The 13,722-nt window shown below is 52.7% G+C and overlaps 1 protein-coding gene across 1 annotated transcript in view; it reads left to right on the forward strand.

Moving 5' to 3' along the window:
* Positions 1 to 8,857, forward strand: part of DBF4B (DBF4B-CDC7 kinase regulatory subunit) — a 42,209-nt gene extending 33,352 nt beyond the window's left edge. Inside the window, exons 11-14 of the mRNA XM_055398751.2 lie at positions 572 to 688; positions 5,601 to 5,709; positions 5,837 to 5,961; positions 6,814 to 8,857. Coding sequence (XP_055254726.2) covers positions 572 to 688; positions 5,601 to 5,709; positions 5,837 to 5,961; positions 6,814 to 7,813 — 1,351 coding nt within the window. The 3' untranslated portion in view covers positions 7,814 to 8,857. The remainder of the gene's footprint in view (positions 1 to 571; positions 689 to 5,600; positions 5,710 to 5,836; positions 5,962 to 6,813) is intronic.
* The last annotated feature ends 4,865 nt before the right edge of the window (positions 8,858 to 13,722 follow it).

Raw genomic sequence — 13,722 nt, forward strand, 5'->3', positions numbered from 1 at the left:
TTCTCAGAGGTCACTTGAGGGTCGAGAAACAAAATGGAAACATGGGAGGAACTAGATCAGGAGTTGGGAGACGTGGCTTCCCGTCTGGACTTGGCCGCCTATAGGTCATGAGCTTTTGGGCAAGCCACAGAACCTTTAGGGCTGCGTTTCCTCTTCTATGATATAAAACATGAAAACACTGTTGTTCTGCTCAGCTCAGAGGTTGCAGGATATGGGGGAGGCAGTGATTGTAAACAGGCTTGGAAAATAGACAGGAAGAGTGTTAATTTAAAATATTAATCTAACCCAGTAAGGCAGATAAGAATGTTGTTCTAGTATTTAAAAGCTGGGCAAGTGAGGGACTTCCCTGGTGGTCCAGTGGTTGAGATTCTGAGCTTCTAATACAGGGGGCACGAGTTTGATCCCTGGTCAGGGAAATAAGATCCCACATGCTGTGCGACATGGCCCACAAAAGATGGGCAGATGAGAGTCTGCTTTATCAAGATGGGCATTATCAGGAGTTGGGCTGGCCCCTCTTCCTCGCCTTTTCCCTTCCCCACTGGAGTCAAAATGGAAGTTTTATGTGTTTCAGGAAGTTTCGTCCTTTCCACCTTCAGTTTAAATCCTTTCCTGAAATTTCTTTTCTGGGACCCAAAGCCGCCAGTCCTTTTGAAGCCCCGATGACTCGGAGCAGCTCGCACCATACCAGGTGGGTCTTTCTGGTTCCTGAGTACAAGGGCTGGTTCCAGGCCAAAGTCCTCCCACCTGGGGCTTGCTGGTCAGACTGGGGAATGGCCATGTGTTAGCTCCTTAGGCAAAGTCTATTCTGGGAACTTAGCCCAGAGAAGAGGGACACCGGGAGTGTTCATCCGTTTTATCTGGTGTTCTCCATCCATACTGAAGAACTTGACTTGTGTCCAGAGGGCACGAGGCTGGTTTCTGAACCTCGGATTATAGACCTCCTTTCTTAGAGTCTCCTTGTGAAAGTGAAGTCGCTCAGTCATGTCTGACTCTTTGCAGCCCCATGGACTGTAGCTTAAGGGAGTCTCCTTGGGGGCCCGTTAAAAATGCAGGTTCCTGGACCCCACCCCTGGGGAATCGCAGTCTCTGGTGATGGAGCCCCCAGAGCTCCCTGTTCCCAGGCTCCCCATGTGGTTTCAGTGCGTGTCCAAATTTGAGACCTTTGAAGCTAAACATAGCAGGCAGAGGGTCTGGGGGACCTGCCACACTGTGTGGCCTGAAGTGACTTGTAGGCTGCTTGTACTCCTGCTCTGCAGATAGGTGAGTTTGACCCTTCACTGACCAACATGCAGAAGGCATGCGGTTCAGGTGATGACCTGGACACCTTCCCAGACCTTTCTAACTCACGGGCCAGGAGACTAGAGGGCAGATGCCCAGCCCGAGGGTCCCCAGTGCCAGGGAGGACCTGTGGTTTCCACCAGCAGACAGGGGCTAAGGGGTCAGGAAGTAGTGCGAATGGGAGGGAAAACAGAAAGGGACGATGGCAGTAGATAAAAGAGCGGAGGAAGGCGAGAGCAAGCCGGGGTGAGGCCCAGGGGCCCTTCATCCCTCCCCGAGACACAAGGGACACGAGAGGCGCAGCCCGGGGGCTGCCTGCGCTGGGGCTGCGGTGGGTGCTCAGCCTGGAAAGGCCTGGGGATGGCACAGGAGCTGATAAAGGGAAGATGAAGGGTTTACAGTGAAACGTCTGTATTCTTTGCCCATCCTCCAGTCTCTAGACCATGAGTCTCTCCAGAGAGTTTATAGACAGTACATCGTGTACCCTTTGTTCTGTCTTCTCACAAAGAGTAGCAAGATATTCACTGTGCTGGATCTTGCTTTTTTCCCCACTGAATATTTCTTAATTTCCTATTAGTACCTGAAGAGCGTCTTCATTACCTTTAATGACTGCAGGGTATTCCATGGTATGGATTTACCGTATTTTATTTAACATATGCGTGGATGATTTCCAGTCTTTTGCGGTGAATAGTCTTATTCAGAGTAAATTTATGATTATTCAGGTATATTTGCAGGACAAATTCCTAAAAGTGGAAATGCCGGGTCAAAGGGTGCTTACATTTATAATTTTGAGAAGTGCAGCCAAATTGCTTTTCATGGAGGTAATGCCAGGGTACACTTTCACTCACAGTGGACCAGAGCCCATTTTTCCCATCCCCATGGCTAAGATAGTGAGCTGTCAGACTTGTGACGTCAGCCAGTCTAGTAGATCAAAAACCATATCTCAGTGTAATGTAATTTTCATTTTTCTCTTTATGAATGAGCTTAAGTATGTTTTCCTATGTTGGATCATTTGAATCTCTCTTTTTTTAAATCTCTTTTTGTGTGAACCTTTTTCATAGCCTTTGCCAGTTTTTCTATTCAGTTATTGATCACTTATTGATTTGTAAGGAGCCCTTTGCTATGTTATTAGTTATAAATATCCTCCCCAGTTCCTGGTGTGTTTTTCTGAGTTTGCTTATATTTTCTACCATGCATATATATTTTTTTAATTGTTTGTCGTTGAACTTATCAGCTTCTTTACCATTTCCTCGGTTTTGTGTCATACTTAGAAAGACCTTAGGGGAATAGTTTGGACCCACTGAATTTGCTCAGTCAAATACCAGTACGCTACAGGCCGTTTAAAGTTGCAGGACTGACTACAAATAATAAATGCTGGAGAGGATGTGGAGGAAAGGGAACCCTCCTCCACTGTTGGTGGGAATGTAAATTGGTGTAGCCACTGTGGAAAACAGTATGGAGTTTCCTTAGAAAATTAAAAATAGAGTTGCCATATGACCCAGCAATCCCACTCATGGGCATATATCTGGAGAAAATGCTAATTCAAAAAAATACTTGCACCTCAATGTTCATAGCAGCAATATTTACAATAGCCAAGACACAGAACCAAATTAAATGTCCATCAGCAGATAAAGGGATAAAGACGTGGTGTATATATACATACATATATATATGTATACACACACACAGTGAAACACTGCTCTGCTCAGCCATAAGCAAGACTGAAACAATGCCATTTGTAGCAACACGGGTGGATTTAGTAGAGATTATGAGTGAAGCAAATCAGAGAAAGAAAGATATCACATGATATCACTTATATGTGAAATCTAAAAAATAATACAAATGAATTTATTTACAAAATAGACTCACAGACATAGAAAACAAATTTATGGTTACCAAAGGGGAAAGCAGATGAAGGAGGGATCAGTTCAGTTCAGTTCAGTCGCTCAGTCATGTCCGGCTCTTTGTGACCCCATGGACTGCAGCACGCCAGGCTTCCCTGTCCATCACCCACTCCCGGAGCTTGTTCAAACTCATGTCCATTAAGTCGGTGATGCCATCCAACCATCTCATTCTCTGTGTCCCCTTTCCTGCCTTCAATCCTTCCGAGCATCAGGGTGTTTTCCAGTGAGTCAGTTCTTCGTATCAGGTGGCCAAAGTATTGGAGCTTCAACTTCAGCACAAGTCCTTCCAATGAATATTCAGGACTGATTTCTTTCAGGATTGACTGGTTTGATCTCCTTGCAGTCCAAGGGACTCTCAAGAGTCTTCTTCAACGCCTCAGTTCAAAAGCATCAATTCTTCGGTGATCAGCTTTCGTTATCGTCCAACTCTCACATCCATACATGACTACTGGAAAAACCATAGCTTTGACTAGACAAATCCTTGTCAGCAAAGTTATGTCTCTGCTTTTTAATATGCTGACCAGGTTGGTCATAGCTTTTCTTCTAAGGAGCAGCATCTTTTAATTTCATGGCTGCAGTCACCATCTGCAGTGATTTTGGAGCCCAAGAAAATAAAGTCTATCACTGTTTCCATCTATTTGCCACGAAGTGATGGGACCAGATGCCATGATCTTAGTTTTCTGAATGTTGAGTTTTAAGCCAGCTTTTTCACTCTCCTCTTTCACTTTCATCAAGAGGCTCTTTAGTTCCTCTTCACTTTATGCCATAAGGGTGGCATCATCTGTGTATGTGAGGTTACTGATATTTCTCCCTGCCATCTTGATTCCAGCTTGTGCTTCATCTAGCCTGGCATTTCTCATGATGTACTCTGCATATAAGTTAAATAAACTGGTGATAATATATACCCTTGATATACTCCTTTCCCAATTTGGAACCAGTCCATTGTTCCGTGTCCTGTTCTAACTGTTGCTTCTTGACCTGCATACAGGTTTCTCAGGAGGCAGGTCAGGTGGTCTGGCATTCCCATCTCTTTAAGAATTTCCCACAGTTTGTTGTGATCCACACAGTCAAAGGCTTCGGTGTAGTCAATGAAGCACATGTTTTTCTGGACTTCTCTTACTTTTTCTATAATCCAAGAGATGTTGGCAATATGATCTCTGGTTCCTCTGCCTTTTCTAAATCCAGCTTGAACATCTGGAAGTTCATGGTTCATGTACTGTTGAAGCCTAGCTTGGAGAATTTTGAGCATTATTTTGCTAGCGTGTGAGGTGAGTACAATTGTGCAGCAGTTTGAACATTGCTTTTCTTTGGGATTGGAATGAAAACTGACCTTTTCCAGTCCTGTGGCCACTGCTGAGTTTTCCAAATTTGCTAGAATATTGAGTGCAGCACTTTGACAGCATCATCTTTTAGGATTTGAAATAGCTTAGCTGGAATTCCATCACGTCCACTAGCTTTGTTCATAGTGATGCTTCCTAAGGCCCACTTGACTTCCTACTTCAGGATGTCTGGCTCTAGATGAGTGATCACACCATCGTGGTTATCCGGGTCATTAAGATCTTTTTTGTACAGTTCTTCTGTGTATTCTTGCCACCTCTTAATATCTTCTGCTGCTTTTAGGTCGATACCGTTTCTGTCTTTTATTGTGCCCATCTTCATCTTTGCATGAAGTGTTCCCTTGGTATCCAGTTTTCTTGTAGGGATCTCTAGTCTTTCCCATTCTGTTGTTTTCCTCTATTTCTTTGCATTGATCACTTAGGAAGGCTTTCTTATTTCTCCTTGCTATATCAGATGGAGGAAGGATAAATCAGGATTAACAGGTTGGGATTAACAGATACAAACTACTAAATATAAAATAAACAAGAAGGTCCTACTGGATAGCACAGGGAAGCATATTCACTATTCTGTAATAAACCATAATGGAAAGAATATGAGAAAGAAAAAAGAACTAAATCACTTTGCTGCATACCAGAAACTAATACAACATTGCAAATCAACCATACTTCAGTTAACAAATCAAAACTCAAATGCAGGACTGAAATTCAAAGAAGTCAGGCTTGAGAAAGATGTGAAAGTCCTCAGAGAAGGTACAGCTTTGTGGGTCAGATGACCCTGGGTTTGGGTATGAGCATGGAGCTGGAACATCGTCAGGGATTCTTGCCTGTGGTTTGAGGTGTGTGGGTGGGGTCAGGATGGAGCTAAGATGGGGTGCTTACAGAGAGGCCTCACCTTCCTTGCTGCCTCTCCTGCCCCGCTTGTACGAGTGATACCAACTGTAGGCAGGCCAGCTCGTGCCTGCCCTACTCTGGCCATTTTGGTCCCTCCTCCCCCACTGGCCTGGACTCCAAGTCACAGGGCTGCAGTTCACTCTAAGGGCTCCAACAGTGACCACTTTCCCCTACCCTGTATTCTCCTCAGAGAAGCCAGGGACCAGGAGCCAAGCCGGCGATCGGCCGCCTGCACTGTGCCCAGGAGGAGGAAAGGGTACTGTGAGTGCTGCCAAGAAGCCTTCGAGGAGCTGCACAGGGTGAGCTCTTTCCCCGCCACACAGCTGCTCCCAGACGGCCTCTCCACCCTCGTGAGGTTGGGTGGTCTGCTTGTGTCCCGCCCCAGCCTAGTCTAACGCCCCCCCTGCCTCCTCCCATCCCGAGCAGCATCTCCAGAGCCCCCAGCACCAGGGCTTTGGCCTGAAAGCCCATCTGTACGCTGAAGTCGATCGGATCATCGCCCAGCTGAGCCACAGCTTTGCAGACCTCCCCTTCCAGGCCAGCCTCCCCGGGTAAGCACCGCTGTGCCACCCTGCCGCGGGTGGCGGGCACGACTGCCTTCTCACCTCTTCTGCTGCTGCCCTGAGGTGGAGAGGAACCCTCTGTGTGGCAACAGCAGAGACCAGCCTGTGGCCCCTCACCTTTCTTACTCCTTCCTTCCCTTTCTTTCCTGACATCTTCTGTTCTGTTCTTTAGGGGGCGGTCAAGGGAAGGCCTCTATTTGGGGCTTCAGCCCGTCAGATCAGGACGGACCCCGACCAGAGCTCCCTTCCTAACTCCACAGTTGGGAGCTCAGGGGGAACAATTCAGCTGTCGCTGCTGCTTCTGGCATGTGTCTGGTCATGTGCCTGTCTGACCTTCTAGAAGTAGGGTGGGGAATTCCTGGGTCTTTCCTGTGTAGGTGAAGGGGAGGATCTTCCTGCTTCTCTAGAAGTTTACCCCAGAAAGGATGGCAGAGGATTTGGCAGAATCCCAGGGCCCTCTGAGCACCAGCCCCTGCCGCCCACCAAGGAGCTGTGGCTTCATCCCCCGTACCCCCAGGTCTCCACCTCAGGCAGCCTTCCTGGACTCAGGGTGGACAGCCAGGACCTGCGCTGCTTTCTCTAGTCACCAAAGGGCAGCCTCCTCCATGACTGCCTTATTAAACAGAGCAGCCTCTAACCTGCTCCTCTGGCCAGCCCCGACCACAGACCGCAGAGCCAAGAATAGGCCTTTCACCTGGGACCCAGAATGGCAGCTCTTTTCTGAGCACCAAACCCCAGAAGGGTAGTGCCATACGGGCCTCCACTGTGCCCCCAGCCCGGGAGGCCCCCCACTTGCTCTGGAGTTGAACTCTGACCCACTGGGTGTTTCTGTCCCCATAGGCAGCCAGGCTCCTTGGCTTCCGACTGCGACCCTCTGTGTCCTGAGCCTCCGCCTCTCCACTGGCCCTCCCCTCTCAGGGCAGCATCTCCCTGGAGGAGGAAAGGCGATCATCAGCAGGCCCCAGGTGCCACCGAGCATGGTGGGAGCATGGGCGGCATGAAGGCAGCGGCAGAACCTGTGGAGGCTGGCGAGATTCCTGGACCAACTGCAAGCTGCCGGGAGCTGAAGGGGTCAGCTGACAGCTTTGTGGACCCCCCAGAGACCCCAGGGTCTGGGAGCCCTGCTTACCAGGGCCTCCTAACCAGCTCAGGCCTTGCTGAACTCTCCTCTGGCCCAGACCTGCCTCATTTTGGCCACAAGCGGAAGGTTCAGTTCCCCAGTGGCAGTGCTGAGAAGAGGCCAGGCGCATCCTGGCCACAAGCCTCACTCTTTCTCCCGAGGGCGCCCAGCCCCTGTGGTACCCCCAGCTCCTGTGGCATCAGGACAGCCAGCAGCAAGCACCTTCCCCTTCCAGGCCATGAGCCCAGGTCTCTGGCCTCCCTCCAGGCTGTGCGCCACCCACAGGGAGAGACCTGCCTCTCCCCCCCAGGCAGCCCCCCAATAGGTTGGCAGAGTGCTGGGCCACACAGGTCCCCTGGCCTGGGGGAGGAAGGCCCCCAGGACCTAAGCGTTCTGAGGGTGCTGCCCCTGGCCCAGTCTCCCAGCAGGCTGAGCAGCTCCGGGCCAGCTGCCAGCCCACCTGCCCTCAGCTGCAGGCACGGAGCCCCCAGGAGGACCTGCAGAGAGCCCGGCTGCCTCTCCCCGCCACCCTCTGCCAGCCAGCGGGGGGACCAGCTGCTCCCGATGGTTCTGGACCTCCCAGTCTCTTCCAGGCCCCTGACTCCCAACCCCAGCCCACCGCCAACAGAGAACTACTTCTGTGAGTCCCTGCCTAGCCCTGGGCATGCAGCTCTGGGGCCAGACAGCTCCCAACTCGAGGGCAAGTTATATGTCAGCTGAGGGCTGCACACCCAGCCCAGGCTGACCAGACACACAATGGGGAGCCGACCCGGAGTCTGGCCCTGGACGATCATGGCTGAGCTCTAGGTCCGTTAGATGGAACCAGTCCTCCCGGCCACCAGGTCTTCAGGACTGGGGAGCTGCCCTCTCCAGCCATGGATTGTGCAGCCACAGCCAGCTGCTCAGGCCAGGAGGCAGGGGCAAGGTTGGCATAGGGTGGGCCCACAGGGAAGCCAGAGCAGCAGGAGCCCTGGCCTGGCTTCCTGTCCCTCTGCAGGCACTTGCTCAGCCAAGGTTAGTGTCAGTGTTCCCCACCCCCACCCCAGCCTCCTCTCCGCCAAGCGTGTGGCTCTCCTGCTTTCCGAGATGCCTGCGTGTTGTCCCCTCCCCCAGCCCCCCACGCTGGTGCACACAGATCCTCAGGAGCATATGAAGCAGAGGAGGGGCTCGGCTGCACCATTTCCAAAGCTCCCTCCCCGCCACACTTACTGGGGGCCCAGCACTGACCCCTCCCCTGAGCCCAGGACGTGGCCTGAGCCCCCTCTGGGGACCCCTCTCAGCTCTTCCCTGCCGCCTCAGCTCTGGTTGCCCACCCAGAGTTCTGTTCCAGGGTCAGTAGCTCACCTGCCAACTTCCGCATCCCCCTCCTTCCCCGAGGACCTCCCCCCATTTCTTTCAGCTGAGCCATTAATCTGGAGACAGAGATGAGTTTGTTATCGATTCTTTGGCCACTTTTTTTTTATTATTATTATTACATCTTGTTCTGTGGTTCTTCTCACCCTTCTCTGCCTCTGTGTTTGTCTCTTTAAATGTTGAAGCTGCCAGAAGCCTGGTGCTATTCTGTATCTCATTTTGGAGGAAGAAATTGGGGGGGTGCCTAGATGCAGGTGAGGACCTGAGTTGTTAGTTTGGAAATAGAACGGCTGTGTGTACAATGCTCACAGAAATCAGGTTTGGCCTTTTCATGCCATCCCGTTAAATTTCACAATTAATCTTGGTTCAGGAGATGTAAAATAAATTTATTAATAACAAATAGCAAAGAGATGGGGCTGGAGTGTGGTGTGTCTTGATCTGCCTTTCAGGGCCTTGATCTGCCCTCCAGGGACCCATGCAGGTTGACAGCCCAGCAGATACAGACAGAACAATGGGGTAGCAAGCTGGTACCACCTGCAAGTGGGAGAGCATGTGTGGGTGGCACCACCCTCCGAGGGCTCAGGGGAGGTGGGGGTATGCCTGTCCAGTCTGCTCAAGTCACTCACCGGCCCTGCTGCCCACCTCGTAGTTCCCTGAAGGGGGCGCACTTGCCACCCACTCCCAAGGAAAACGCTTTTGCTCTAATGAACCAGGGCTCCAGGTCCTCCTCCCCGCCTGGAGCCCAGACAGTAGCTTCTTTCCAGGCCTCATGGGTGCATCTCTTCTACAATGCAGGGACATGCCTCATCCCCCACTGCCTTTCCCGTGACACTTCCACGAGTAGGGAGCTCCCCCGCCCCTTTCTCAGACTTCTGAGAGCCTCACTTGCTATTCACTCAAAGACCGACTCACCAGGTCCTTGACGCCCTTGTCACTGTCTTTCCCACCACCTCGCATCCAACTGTATGGCCTTCCCCTCCCATTTCAACAACTTGATGTGACATCTGGACATCACTTCGCTGCCAGGTCAACCCCAACGTTACATCTCCCTGCCTCCAGGTCTCTGTTCCGGCTTCTAGGATGTCAGTTGAGAGAGGAACCCAGGCCACCTGAGCCCAGAGCCAGGACAGCGAGGTGCTGCTTGACACAAGCCCCTCGGTGGCTCTTCCACACGGGGACTATTCACACCTCCTTCCCCTCCCTTCATCTCAGCAGACGACCTTGACTCAGACTCAGCAGGACAGCCTCAGCCTGCCCTGTGTCCCCCTTCAGTCTGACTCTCAGAGGATGCAGTGTGCCACTGTCTGCTCTCCGGCCCACCCCACCAGCCTTGGCAGTGTCCTCCTCTGGCTCGTCACCTCTCCTTCCTTCTGCCCGAAAACTCCAGCCTGGAGAACACTTGCATTGATTCAGCGGCTTAAAGAGAGCTCCCTTCTGTTCTCTGGCTACATCTTGCGGTCTACAGCCACTGCCTCCGTGCCCGAACCTCCTGCCCTTTTCCAGACCTCCACGGTGGCTCTACCTGAAGCACTCCACCAGGATCGTCCCTTCCAAGGTCACCGGAGAACCTGATAATGACCAAAATTGGCGTCCTTTTCTTTTTCTCCACCTTGCTGGAACCTGGCTCCCCTGCTCCCGCTGACCTCAGGTTCCCCACCCTCCCCCAGCCTCTGCCCTCTCTGCCACGGGCACTGATTCCCTCAGCAGACCCCCAGCCCTCACTGCCTCTCCAGATGTGAGTCTGGGCCCTTGTTCTCACCTCCCAGCTCTGGTTCTTTCTTAATTGCTGGCTCCACCCCGACTCCCTTCTGAGTTCCAGTCTTCACCCACGCTGGGTGAGAAGGCGAGAGATTCAGCCGCACTCAGCACAAGTCCCTTTACTACCCTGGGTCTTGGTTTCCTCGTCTCTAAGTGAGGGGCTCGTGTGAGATGATTTCAGGGTCCTTCCTCCAATAATAAACCACCACCTCCTGTGAATCCCGTGTATGCCCCCTGCCCTACTTGCCTCAGAGGGACTCACCCAGAGCTCAGTCCCTGTGCGAGAACCACTCCCCTGCCGCCCTCTTGCGCCTCTCCCTCTCTCTCTAGCAGCCCCAGGCCCTCCTCCCCTTAACCCACCTTGCCTCCCTGTCCTTTCCGCCACCTCCTGCCAGACCACCCTGGGCCATCTGGCCCCCGTGTGCTTGCTCTTGGGCCCTGACCTGACCCTTGACAACAGCCAGAATGCTCTTTAAGGCACAGCCTCCATATTCTCCATGAATCCTGTAGACTTCAAGTCACACAGGCCTGAGTTCAAATCCAGGTCCTGCCACTCTATGACCCTGGGAAAACTCCTGAAAGTCAGCTTTCTAAATCTAAAGAATGGAAGTAAGAGTCATTGCCACCTTACCAGGGAATCAGAATGAAATCTTGGTCTTGCCCTGGTGGCTCAATGGTCAAGACGCTACCTGCCAGTACAGGAGACATGGGAAGATGTCACATTCCTCGGAGCAACTAAGCCCGTGGGCCACGACTGCTGAGCACATGCTCTGTCACCCGGGAGCTGCAACCACCGAGCCCACGGCTCATAACGACTGAAACCCGCGTGCCCTTGAGTCTGTGCTGCGACAGGAGAAGCCACCGCAACGAAAAGACTGCACACCACAACCAGAGGGTAGCCCCCGCTCGCTGCAACGAGAGAAAGCCCACGCAGCAACAAAGACCCAAGCACAGTCAAAAGTCAATAAATACAAATATATTTAAAAAGAAATACGTTGGCGAGGTGCATGGCACATTGTAAACACTCAACAAACTATTATTTCAACCCCCACCAACACACACACCTGCGAGTCCTCTCTTCTAGAAATTTCAGTGGAGCTGATCTTCACTCATTTCCCTCCTTGTTAATGGCTTGCTGACCCAAAGCCCCAACTCCAGTGTGAATTTGTGGATGAAGCCGCTAAAGGATTGTATGAGGCGCTCCATCCCTGAGCTCCCCCACTTTCCAACACCTGGCTCTCCACAACTCCAGGAGGATCCCTTGAATTGGACAGAAGTGGCAGTGGGGCACTGTGCTTTTGGGCCTTTGGGTGCACGATCGCAATGCATGACTCCAATGCAAGAGATACTGGTTTAATCCCCGGTCCAGGAAGATTCCACATGCCTCAGAGCAGCTAGGTCCATGGGCCACAACTATTGAGCCTGTGCTCTAGAGCCCAGGAGCCGCGACTACTGAAACCCGAGTACCCGAGGGCCTGTGCTTCACAAGAGAAGCCACCACGATGAGAAGTCCAAGCACCACAACTAGAGAGGAGCTCCCACTCATAGCAACTAGAGAAAAGCCCACGCAGCAACCCAAGACTCAGTGCAGCCATAAATAAATAAATAAGTAAATAAAAAGGAGGAGGCCATCCAGACAGCCAGGAGGGAGGAGACTGAGGCTTCCCTCCAAGAGATACTCGAATGACAATAGCAGTCCTCTCCTGGTTGAAAAGGAAGGTGCTGGATGAGACGTGGGAGGCAGGCGGCAGAAGCAACTCCTTGTTCAAGTGCCGTGGGCATTTCCCTACTCCCCAACCCCTCAGTATGTCATCAGTCTCCCTGCGTGCTTGGTTGAGGGAACACTGAGGCCCCCAAGCCATAAAGGAGTCCCTTGGGTTTTGGACAACGGCCAGGAGCTAGTTTCTTCCTTGGCACTGTAAGGGCGACATGAACAGTGCGAGCTCAGGGTGAGTGAACCCTTCTGTGGCCAGGCACTGTTCTGAGCTCCAGAGGCTCGTCCACACATTTATCCCTCTGCAGCACTGTTGGGGAGCACTTTTGAAGCCCCATTTCCCAGGTGAAGAAACAGAGGCTCAGGCAGATTGGGGGACTTGCTCAAGGTCACACAGCTGTTAACCAGGATTGGGACCCAGTGGGTTTCCTGGAGCCCTTTCCCACCTCGCACCCTGCCTCCTTGCCTGGCACAGCCTCTGCTGCAGGCCTCTCAGACTAGGTAGGGGTCTGGGGGGCCTCTGTCAGCAGGATCCCTGCCCACTGAGCCACGCCAGGGCAGCAGACTCCCCTCCGTTACCTGCAGCTGCTGCTGGGGGCGGGGAACCAGGTCTTCGCCCCGCATCAGCCCAGCTTGGCCCCTGTGCAGAAAAATTTTAAGGAAAAATTGGCTGAAAGGCAGGAGGAACTGCACAGGGGAAGGAGGCCCCAGCCTCCTGACGGTAGGGGGCTCCTGAGGGAGGGATCCGGTGGGGACCAGAGCCTAACAGCTCCCCCAGAGGGTGGCCCAAGAGTGGTGTCAAGATGACAGTGGCCACCAACCTCTGGTTTCTTCCGAGTGGGGGAAACAAGCGATGGGCAGAGGGTCCAAAGGAGCTGCCACAGCTGTGAGGTTGTGGGTGGGGGGGGACACTCCCCCAGGAAAACTAACCTCTCTTTGAGGGGGAGGAACAAGCCCTGCCCTCAGGGCCCCCAGTCTAAGGTGAGAACCCGTCCTTGGCGACAATCCCCACCCCACCTCTCCTTTCCCAGTCTGAGGAAAGGCCGCCTACAGCCCCTGACCTCAGCAGGGAAGCTGGGTGAGGGATCTGAAACAAGCCTTCTGATTGAGTGAGGTGCGCAGCGGGCAGCAGAGCTAACCCTGAGGACAAAATTCAGGGAGGGGCCTCAGGGCAGGGAGTGGGATATGGTCAGGGAAGGTCAAGATGTCCAGATGGGCTCTTCAGAGCTGGGAACCCAGGGAGATAAGGGGCTATAGGAGGCCAACAGGCCATACACTTGAGCACCAGTGGAGCTGGTCCAGAAAGCTACCAGAGACGTGTCATTCAGGGTCAGCAAGTTCTCCCCAACAAGCAGCCCCAGGAACCACGGCCACGGAGTTAAGAATGTGCCTCAGCCTGGGGGGTCAGGGCCATAGACAGGTCTCTGTGTGGTCTTGGGGAGAGAGATCCAGACTGTGAAATGACAAGTGCCACCTCTCCTGGGAGGCCCTGTAGTATGGCGAGGGTAGGGTACTACAGGCTCACCCGGGTGGGTGGGAGTGAAGGGTGGGCTAGATGGAGTAGACGGGCCAGTCCCTTCTAAGTCCCAGACAGAAGGCAGAGGTGAGGATGCGGGGAGGAGGGGGACCTTGGAAAATGGGATTTGTCTCTCACCACCCAGCTGTTTGGGAAACTCTCGTAGCCTCTTGGAGCCTTAGTTTCCCCACCTGTAAAGTAAGAAGCATGGTCTCCCCGTCCTGGATAATTGTAAGTTTCCAGGGAATATCACACAGTAGGTCCTAATTCCCCAGAGCCCCTACATCC

Source organism: Moschus berezovskii, chromosome 20 (genome assembly GCF_049115385.1).
Source record: "Moschus berezovskii isolate FMDL1 chromosome 20, NW_MosBer_1.0, whole genome shotgun sequence".
NCBI lineage: Eukaryota > Metazoa > Chordata > Mammalia > Artiodactyla > Moschidae > Moschus > Moschus berezovskii.